Genomic DNA, 11,089 nt, shown 5'->3' with positions numbered 1-11,089 from the left:
GACTCTGTAATTACGCTTATACCGCGCTTTAGAGGAGTCATTAGCTGATGAGGTTAGCTTGAGGCCCAATTCACCTCATTGTACACTTTATCAGTAGCCTGAGGCCCAATCTGGGAATGGTTAGTTGGGGCCAACCCAGCCCATCGAATGGAAACACCGACATGGTTTTGCAGGATTCGAAATCCTTAACCCGGTTTTGTTATTCCACAAATTAGAGTAGTTTTAATTAAAATATGGCCTTAAAAATATAAAAATAAAAACCAATTTAAAATGATTTAATTTTGATATTTGATTGCATAAATGATCATTTTTGCTAATTTTCCAAAAGTACTTATGTTGTCGTCAAAAAAATAATCATTTATAAATTGCTCCCCCCACACAGACCCCCCCCCCCCCCCCCCAAAAAAAAAAAAATGTTAGTCTTTTTCGTCTTTTGCTTTTGTGAACCCTCTCTTTTAATTATGACCCTTGAATCTCTTAGATTTGTTTAATTCAATTGGCAGGTAAAAAAAAAAAAAAGGATGTGGTTGCAGAGGTGAAAAAAGGTGTGGAAAAATCATTGGCCCTTTCAAATGCATGGGACTTTTACAAGATCATTCATCTATTGCTAATTACAGTGCTATTGGAAGACGACTCCATTCATAGCACAACTTACATGATGCACTACAGCGGGGGAGAAAATATTGTACCGCGCAACATGATGGAGTGGCCCTCTCACCAGGGTAGGACCAACACCAAGATGGGTATGTGGATGTAGGTCCCACCACTCTATGAGAGGGTTGTCACAGAAGACGACCCAACCCACAAATCGATCTAGACTCTGGAGGAGCAAATAAGGGCACTAAACAACCAAAGGATGAGACGACCACTTTCCTGTAAACAATTGCTTTCAACATAACAGCAGGTACGTACATTGGAATTCTGGCTATTTGTTTAGTTTGTCAAAAGTAGACGTAAAAAAAATGTTTGCCTAACAGTATAAAAGACCACGTAAACAATGATAGACAGCAACAAATAATTCATCTCGAAATCATTGAACACGGACACTGCATATGAAACGACAAATTTCAAATGCCCGGTATCATTTGAACCTCACCCCAAATGAAAAGGAAGGAGAATACTTATATATGATATCTCCACTACCCGGGTAACACTAATCGCTCAAATGGAATAGATACCATTACCAACTTTCAAGAAAAATAAAAAAGCTCATGTCAATTGTCAAAGCAACAAAGCGTGAAACACAACGTATGAAGGCATACTTACAGCACCGCCATGTAAGATATTAGGAATCCCAACTGAGAGGAACTAAATACGAATGTCGGGCAAAAAAACACATAACATGTTAAATAAACACATCTATTAGACTATTTCATCTCCAATCCATGGCATCTGCCAACAGTTTGGCACATTGAACATAAATCAGGCAAGGGTTGATCAAAGAAATCTTCAAAATATCTTAGCATCAAGAGATGTGGGGATATAGAGGCTAGAGCGCATACCTCTTGCTTCATCTGAACAGCCAAAAACATCTATCCTGGCCTAGCAACAATCAAACAGAGGCGTAATCAGAGACTGAAAACAATAGAATGAGTGAAAATGCTTTTCAATATGACAGATAAAACCTGGCATTCATCATGCAATCCAACCATAATCGAAGCTAAAACTGCATACAGCTGTGTAAGCATAGTTTTAGATATATAACAGAACAACTATAACAAAATATACCTGCGGTTATTTCTGGATTTCAATGTAATACCACTATTACATGTATGCTTTCAAATGAATAACTATTTTGGAAGCTGGAACAAGAAGTTGAAACTATTAACGCATACATCATACATGAATAGAAAAGCCTCCCGACCCAAGGCAAATAATCAGAGAGGAAAAAAGTTCAGAAAGCAGATATTTCATCCCTCAGTGTCTTCTAATAGAGAAATATGCAACTCCTTCATTCAATTTAATGGTGAGCAAATGTGAAGTTAGTGATTCTGTAAAACCAAAAGCGTAACCATAACATATTAAAGTACTTTGGCCACCATGGAAAAATGTTCTGTATTCTTGTCGAGCTAACACAATCCTACTCTGTACACATTGGAAAAATGATAAAAAGAAAAAAAGTCAGGAATTAGTTTGTCCTCGTTGAGGATCCCTGAATGAAAAATAGGGTCTTAATTTTTCAGCCCTAGAAATACATCCTTGATGGACGACAAGCCAACTTCTAAATGCAATCTACTATCATCTCCATACCAAGTTGATGCATGTAACTGAAATGGACACAGCAACCTGCCTTGAGCAAATTCGTTAACTTAGATTTGTATCCAAAATGGTTATCCCTGTTGCACTGACCAACGATAATTGCCTTCCAAGATGCCCGGATTGACAGGCAACAAACCCCATGCCTTTCTTCCATTGCTCCTTCCAAATTACAAAAGTGTTTGTTGGCAGTTTCATTAAGATCTAATTTGATTCTATCTGTGCGCCACCACTTCCAGCTTACGCTGTAAATTCATCCGGGAACAACAGACTTCTGCATGTACTTCTGCATGTACCGTACAGAAGTCATGCACAAACACAGGTCAATTAACCCAAGAGACCATCAAGATTTCACCGTGGGCTTTGCTGCCATGTGCCTCTCAATCAATTTATCCACAAAAGCACGGATCTGCAGTTTTTAAATCATTGAAAAGGAACTTGGTAAGAAGAAACTAATGTCACTGCAGCATATATTATATTTCTTAATGAAAAAACTTCTGTTCATTTCCTGGCGCAAATTGATGTACAGTAAAAAAACTTTCAGGATAGCATGTACAAAAATTTCAAGTTGCCAACAATTTTGTATTCTCTTTGCTCGTCAGGTGAAGAAAGCCGTTGGAAAATATTTCAAAAATCAGCCAGGAAATCACTTTAATGACTCAAAAAAAAACTCATTAAAGTAAGCATGGAAAGACAAATATGACTTATTATAACAAAAAAAATGGAAGAATACCTTGTTCCTGCGCTTGAAATCAAGAAACTCATAAACAGCCATGGCTTTTTCTGAGTCTGTGGCGAGCTCCATGACCTGAAAATTGAATTCCCCAAAAATTTAAGACTGTAAATAAAAACAATAAGAATAGTTGCAAAACTGAGTTCAACAAAATTGCAACAAAATTTGACTGGAAACATTGGTATATTTTCTGTTTAGTATGACAGGAAGGAAAAATGAAAAATGACTAACTTTGGTAGCACTTTTCTTCATGATTGACTTGTATCCCTCTCTATCTATCTTTTTAGCTTTATAAAGAGGCATAAGCAATGATGCCACATAATCGACAACCGCCTGCTTAATATTATCTGCTCCTCGATGATGATTTTTTAACGACTCCTTGTTCACGGTAACTTGGGAAACAGAGCCCTCATTCACAGGTCCTTCATGCTTCCAGCTGTGTTTTCTTGAAGTCGTATTTGAATCTTCCTCGTCATGTATATACGGTTCTGGATGGAAGAAATCAGGGTCTGCTGCAGCTGCTTGAGATTGCCACATCTCAATGGCATGATAATCCTTTATCCCAGCACTACCAGCTGTATCAACCCATGCTCTTGTATAAAGACTGCTGTCGACAGCAGCACTCTCTCCTGAGTGCTCTCTGAAATTTGTTTGACTACCAGTCTCATTTGGATTGCTCCGCTGGGAGAGGTTATCGACTGACATTCTTGAACTATCAATATTGACGCAAGCGGCAGAGAAATCAACAGACCAGTCCCTAACTTTGCAGTTTCTTGAGTCTATTTCTGATCTACAATCTTGTCTACCCAAAACACCACCTGACCACTTCTTCCTAAAATCATACTCATCCATTTGAGGGTACTGCTCCCGTCGAGCAAACTTATGAAATGAGGGAATCTTGGGAAGCTGAAGCAGAGTACCACTCTTGGCTTCTGAAGATGCATATGCCTACAATGAACAACGATAACTAAATTCCTGTAGAACACAATGGCACAAATAGGAAGGGGGTAGGCAGTACTATATCACACTAAATTGAGTAGAATCAAGGGAAACAAACCTCGGCAGCTGCAAGTGCTGCTGCACGGGCTGCTTCAGCAGCAGCAATGGCAGCTCGTTCTGCTTCTGTCACAGCAACGTCATTCTCCTTTAGCTCAGAATGTGGTCTGCCAGTTGAACCTCGAAGCCTTGACGAATTAATCTCCGATTTTGAGGAATTTTCTGTTTCACCCTTAATGGTTTTGCCATTCACTTTCTTACCATTTGCATTCAAAGGCAAATGGCTTGCGGTCGATGCTGAATCCTGTAAGCTTCCTTTGTGCTCTGAACCACCATGAAATGTGTGTAGAGGCGGCTTACCAGAAGATGGATCTCTAATTGGTTTTCTCCTCAATGCATCTGCAGCAGTTGCTTGCCTTGACAACTTCAACGCACCATTGGAAGCTTTTTCCTTGCGGAAAACTTCAAGCCACACGTTAACCAGCTGACTTGCTATGGCACGTATATCACGGCTTGTATGTACACAAACTTTTTCTCGTACAGTTTTCCCAATGCCTGCACCAACAAACAAGAGATTAACTAATTTTGAAGAAATACATTCTAATGATTATGATACCCATTAATGCACATAGGAAAGCCAGTAGATAAAGATCGAGAAATAAGGAGACAATACCAGACAAGCGCACAGCCAGTAGGTCTGTTGAAACAAGCACAAGGAGCCGAACACAATGCCGCAAGAGTTGAGTCCCAGCCTTCCCCATCGAGTCCTGTTGTAGCAAGGAAATTTATACCCTCAGAAATACAAAATCTCCAAGAAAGCAAACATTGGATGCTATAAACAACAAAATATGTGTGAGTCAACATATTGTGAATTCATATTTGATTGAATGATGATAAATATGGATGCAGAATTACCAGTATCCACGAGTTGAGAGTAGTCAGCCCTTCTTTGGTGCCAGCAAAGGACTTCAAGGTTTCAACAGGAAGACTCAATAACTCTTTGGCCAGATGCAACCTTCCTTTGGTAGTCTTTGCATTAAAGAACATGTCCTGGAGTAGGGCCTCCTTGTTCGTGTAAAGGACATCTGAAAGTTCAACTGCATCAAGTCTCCTTGTTATGTCTCTAACTTCAGCCCTTTCAGAATCTGATTGTCTCTGAACACCTGCAATGGCGTCTGCTTCTGCTGTGTAATCATTTCCAGTAGTCAGTATGTCAATTATACGCACTGCCTCCCGAAGGCCACTCATCATCGCACCACCAACAGTGTCAGGATGCTCCTTGCAGGTAGCTTCACCAGCAAAAAATAGGCAGTTCTCAACAGGTCTCCCTAGTATATCATAATCTTCCCCCGAAGCTCCAACAGCAACATATGAGTAGGCACCGTAGCTGAAAGGATCCTTACCCCAATCTGTCACAACGGATGCAACAGGATCAGGTACTGAAGCCTCTCCAAACAATTTACGAAGAACCACTATCGCATGGTTAACATGTTCAGAAGAGCTCATATTTTGCCCATCTATGGCTGCCTTACCAACCACTAAGGCTATGAGAACAGGCGCCCCGACGGTTTTCTTGACATTCCAGAACATAAAGCACTGGCCCCTCAGTTCTGTTTCCTCAGCAGTTGCTCCAAAATAATCCACAGAATCATCCCAAAAGACATCTGGAAATTCCAAAACTACCTTATTAAGAACTCCAAACCCAAGCCGCAGAATGGAAGAACGTTTCCAGTGGGGCAATGGTGGGGAAAATTTGATGGTTTCTGCTTTTAAGCACCCAAGAGGCACTGTAATCAAAATTGCATCTCCTGAAAAATCGCTGCCATTAGATGTGGAAACCTTGACTTTGTTACACCGGTTAGTGTTCAATTCAGTGTCTTTGGTGCCATATGAAATATCAGTGACTACATGATTCAAGTGAATTTGAAGTCCTTCTCCAAGAGACTCAACAACAGTGCTGTAACCCCCTTTAATCATGCAGTGAGCTCCTCCAAAGCCACCATAAACATCATCCTGGTTCCAGTTGGGGAGAGATACCTCCTTCAGCGGAGCAGCACAACCATATTCCAAATTGGCAAAATGCCAATCCATGACCCTCCTCTCAAGAGGGCTCAAAAGCTCTAGCTTTTGACAACTTTTCTCAGCTCTATCAATATTTTTTTTGGCATCAATGAAACCATCCATTAAACCATACAGTTCTTTTTCTTCAACACTGGTCGCTGTTTTTGCCATACGACGCCTCTTGAGGGCATGTTCCAAACCTTTATCGAGAGACATTCTTGTCTGTTCTCCCTCCTGTGCAACAAGCAATACCATGTCATCAAGAAGGCTGTTGAACTCTGCTTCCAATGCTTCATCCAGATCTGCAGGAACCTTTTCACCTGTTGCAATGTCATAAAGAGGGCAATCACTGTTTAAGACAGTCAACTCAAGGCCCAGCTGTGCACAAACCAAAGAGGAGGGGTCTGGTCGTCTTTCAGTCGCCCAATCAGCCTCAACACCAGTTATAATGCTAGCACCAAGATCCACAGGAACTGATAGAGATGACCTGTCTGTATAAACACGGCCCCCTATCCTACTCCTAGCTTCCAATATAGTGACTGAAAAGCCCTGACGTTGCAAGTGGCGTGCAGCAGTTAATCCAGCAGGACCAGCACCTATGACAATGATCTTCTTTTTCACTTCCAGACAGCATTGCGGATTATTATTCCTCACTGCATGATCTTGTGATGCACACTGAGTACTGTGTGATACATTCTTTAACTCTGGAGTTTCAAGAGGGATGCCTCCATCACCCAATGTCTCACTAACTGGATCACTACTTGAAACATCCATACTGTCCAATTTACTTTGTAACCTTGCATCAACACTGGTGTTTTCCGGGTGATCAGCCTCACACTCAGCATGGTTTTTTGTATTGGACAATTCCAATGCCGCTGTGGTTACAAGCCCGTTGTCTTTTGTGACTTCCTGAGTCAAGTTGTCACTTTTAATTATGACACCACTCTTCGCATCAATTTTAGTTTTAGAACTCTTAACCTGGCCTGTGATAAAGGAAACTCCATCCTCTGAATCAGCAACTGAAACCCCAAAAATTTCCTCAAAATTTTTTTCTCTCAGAATTTTATAGTCATGCTTGGGACCAGATTCTGCTTTATCCTTCTCACGAGCAATTCCAATATTTATATAGCCCTGTCCAAGTTTTCATACATTGGAAAGATGAGACAAACTAATAATGCAATCCTCCCCTAGGAAATGCAAGAATGAAAACACACTAGGAAAAGAAGAAGAAGATTGATCAATATTGAACTGGCACATATAAAAATCCATAAAAGGCTTTATAGACTTACACTGAGATCGAGGAATGTATAAATATCCCTAATTAGGGAAGCACGAGGTGGTTCATCCGCACAAGCAGTACATGTTACCCCACAGTCAGCGAGAGGCAAAATTCGACTAACATCTTTATTCCACAGAGCAAGGATCTGATTCCTGTATTGCACCAAGCAGTGATTAACTAAACAAGGTAGAGCTTATCAGGCAAAACAATTAAACCAGAAGAAAAAAACATTTGAACTACATTGAAAAATTGATATGATATTTTCATTCAAAAGAAGAGAAGACCACACCTCAAAACTTGGACACAACCACTTAAAGAAGAGAAAAAAAAATCTAAACCAAAATGCCAATAATACAAACATAAATATACCATCAATTTTATTAATGTCAACTTAAGTAAAGCGGCATCAAAATTTAAAAAGACAACTCGACCCTCCAAACAGAACTTAGCATTAGTAGGATGTGACAGAAAACCAAAACATTTGAATAATTAGTAAGAATTGTCAAGTAAAATGGATAAAGTAACAGCTATAATTAGTATCAAGTACAAATTTCTGAAAGATTGCGATTTGTACAAGAAACCCCTATTATATGCAGGTTTCAGAATTAACTACTAACCTGCATCCCAAATAGTCCTGAACCCCACCTCTGCGCTTCAAGATCTCCTTGAATTTGATCTTCTCAACAGGACCAATTGCATGAGCTTTAAGACCAGCAGACACTGCTGCAGCCTCACCACTTTCAGATTCTGTACCGATACTTGAAGAGGAATCAAACTTCACTCTCAAATTGTCACTATCCAAACTTTGATCATTTATCAATACCTCCCAATCAGCATCCCCCTCATAAGCCATGTCTCCATGCCTACGCTTTCTAACAATGCGCCCCACACGCTGGACAGCTGATAGCTTAGTGTTTTTGTTTTCAACATCTGGAAGAGATGCTGTGTCTTCTGGGAAACTCTCATTTTCATCAGCCTCTTCACTAGTGATAAGATGATCATGATTTAGAACATCATTTTCCTCACGCAAAGGACCAGAAGCAAGGCCAGGATTCTTAGTGTAAGAAATTAGACCATTACAATTACCTCCCATAGAGCAGTTCTTCAATCCATCCTCAAAAGTTTGCATTTGCTGCGTCAAATGTTTTTTGCCTCCATCATTAACTTCATCTGAGTTGCATGGTCCCTCTTGAAAATTTGAACCAGAAGGATCCACTATGGCTTCATTGTTAATCAATTTGGAATCAAATCCTGAATGTGAGTAGAGAGGAACTCGATCTTCTGAAATGACTTTGTAGGGCCTTTTATGCTTTTTATCATCGAATGTCTCTTGATTTTCCCTGTGACGGTTAGAGGCTCTGTCATCAAAACTTTGACTTTCATCTTCCTTACACTGATCAGAGGAATCCAATGGATTTGAACAAGCCAAAGGCATGGTGTTCAACCCATCCTCCATAACCTTAGAACCACTCTTCTCTTTAGGACTTGAAGAGGCACGAGAATTCATAATCAAACCAGATTGTGACTTCCGGGAAAATGCTGATAATGAATCTTCCGGATGATGATCCAAAAGGCAATTAGAACCTTCCCCAAATCCCAGAGACCCTGAAATCTTGGGTCTCTTTCCCTTTCCATTAAGCTTGTTTTCTACCTCTATATTGATAGTCACATCAGATCCATCATCACCCATAACAGGATCTTTCTCTAAAACCCTTGACACCGATTTTCCATCCAAACCCCCGTCGTCCACATGCCCATTAGAGGACCGATCCACAGACTGTACATCATCCAAAGCAAAACTCCTTCCCCTCATAGTTCCAGTCCCATAATCTTTCTTGGGACCCTTCAACTTCTTCCTCAAACTTGCCAAAGTATCATCCAGGCCCCCCAAATCCTCTTCTTCATCGTCAACCATCTTGCCCCTTTCGCCGCCACCCTTAACCTTCTTAAGGTTTCTCTGCCTCTTCAACTTCAAAAGTGACCCAATTGGCTCATCATCCTCAGAGTCAACCATATTCGCCTTGACAAACTTCGATCTTATCTTAAGGCCGGACTTCTTCTCCTCCCCATCCATTTTGTCAACCATATCTTTTTACGAAAACGGAGTCTTTCATAACCCTAATCCAGCTTCAGTGCCCAAATCAGGGAAACCAATCATCACCTTCCACTTCTCTATTGTCAAAAAATTAAAGCTCATGATTCACATGCACCCCGCCCTTGAGCAATTCAGCTACAATCATCATAAATTGAAACCACACCTAGAAATCCGAACACCCATCAAATCGCAGACAATCACAAACATTCACAATTCTAAAACTTGCAAAATTCAAATCCTCGATAAGCTTCTGCCAACGAGTAAGCTCCTCTCCGCCCTCTGCCAATGGCCTCCCTCTACTCTTAAGTCCTCAATCGAGAAATTCTACCATTGAAAATACAGAAAGAAAAAAGAAAAAAAAAAGGAATTAAAAAAAATATAAAATCTACCTAGGGTTTTTCATCCAGTTACTAAGCCCTAATGAGAGGATAAGAGCGGGGTGGCGGAGGTCAGACCTGTGTGCGGCGGAGCTCTACCGCGGTGGCGTTAATGGATTCGTCGAAGGGAGTGAAGTGCGCACGTTAGCGTCGCGTAGGAAAATTGGGAAGGTCTGCTGTATAAAGTGCGCCGCGGGAGAAATTAAACGGGGTGGAAATAAAAAGAAAAGGAAAATAAAAATGGGAACGTATTGGGGAGGGATTTTTTGCCCGACAAGATTTGTACGAGAGAAATGAGAGTGTCTGTGGGAGCAGACAACTACGGATGGCACGACTTCATTATGATTCTTTTCTAAATAATAATTATTTAGTAATCTAATTGCCATTTTGGAAGGGAAAAACACACTATACAAGTATCTTTTATAGTTTAATAACGTTAACATCAATTGTCTATTTGTGAGTATTTGGTAATATGAGAGCACATGAAATCCTTAAATATGTTAGATTAACACATAAATAATCTAACTCTAATTAAAACATTAGGTCCTGCTACGTGAATAACTTAGCTTTAATATAATATCACAACGAGATCATCCAACTCAAAATTAATTGTTGATTCATGAGCTAAGAGATTCAAAATCTGTTAAACGCTCATGTTGGCCTCTCATGTTTTGATACGTGAAGCTCCCTCAATAGTACAAAATACTTCATCATAATTCAAATATTTCATAACATGCATTTTTATACTGCCAAACTTTTAATTGATATTAGTCGTGTATTTCTAGCCTTGTAAAAGATATATTTTCATATAAATGTTGAGGTGAATTCAAATACCATTTAAAAGATTGGGTTAGATTCTTGATTGTGAAAATGAATTTATATATGTCATGACGTTGATGGCGAGAGCAACTAATCTCTTTCTAAATTTTTGTTAGAAAAAAGAATTTATATTCTCTTGCTTAAATTGGAAAATGAAAAGATTCTATAACTTCACAAGTCAATGCACCTAATAAGTGATTACAGAATTGTTAACCCAAAAAACGAAAGTGGTTACAAAACTATCTAAATACCCAGTAAAGAATCGACTACGTGAGCAGTAGCCCCTAAACTATTTATTTTCTTACTTGTTATATAAGGGGTCGTATTTCATCAAAATTTTAATTGAATTCATAAAAATTCACTGGTATTCAATAAAAATTTTAAAGGAGTTCAAAACTTCGCATAAATTTGGATATATTCGTTTCAACATTATAAGTAGGAAAGTGTTATTGACATTTCAAAAGTTTCATTCT

At 39.6% G+C, this 11,089-nt stretch overlaps 1 protein-coding gene across 1 annotated transcript; it reads right to left on the bottom strand.

Moving 5' to 3' along the window:
* Positions 1–1,102: 1,102 nt before the first annotated feature.
* Positions 1,103–10,062, bottom strand: LOC137734793 (lysine-specific histone demethylase 1 homolog 3-like). The gene is made up of 9 exons (XM_068474079.1): positions 9,876–10,062; positions 7,943–9,744; positions 7,336–7,477; positions 4,901–7,177; positions 4,659–4,752; positions 4,047–4,540; positions 3,221–3,937; positions 2,990–3,064; positions 1,103–2,665 (listed from the first exon to the last, which is right to left on the bottom strand). Exons 2-9 carry the CDS (start codon positions 9,409–9,411, stop codon positions 2,600–2,602), a joined length of 5,334 nt encoding a protein of 1,777 aa, XP_068330180.1. The 5' UTR covers positions 9,412–9,744; positions 9,876–10,062; the 3' UTR covers positions 1,103–2,599.
* Between the last annotated feature and the right edge of the window lie 1,027 nt (positions 10,063–11,089).

Source organism: Pyrus communis, chromosome 1 (genome assembly GCF_963583255.1).
Source record: "Pyrus communis chromosome 1, drPyrComm1.1, whole genome shotgun sequence".
Classification (NCBI taxonomy): Eukaryota; Viridiplantae; Streptophyta; class Magnoliopsida; order Rosales; family Rosaceae; genus Pyrus; species Pyrus communis.
This window is presented reverse-complemented; position numbering and strand designations above follow the sequence as displayed.

Coding starts and splice junctions, on each gene's coding strand:
- LOC137734793 (XM_068474079.1), bottom strand. CDS start 9,411: ATGGTTGACAAAATGGATGGGGAGGAGAAGAAGTCCGGCCTTAAGATA. Junction 7,178..7,335: donor ATACATTCCTCGATCTCAGT/GTAAGTCTATAA, acceptor AAACTTGGACAG/GGCTATATAAATATTGGAAT. Junction 3,938..4,046: donor CAGCACTTGCAGCTGCCGAG/GTTTGTTTCCCT, acceptor TGTTCATTGTAG/GCATATGCATCTTCAGAAGC.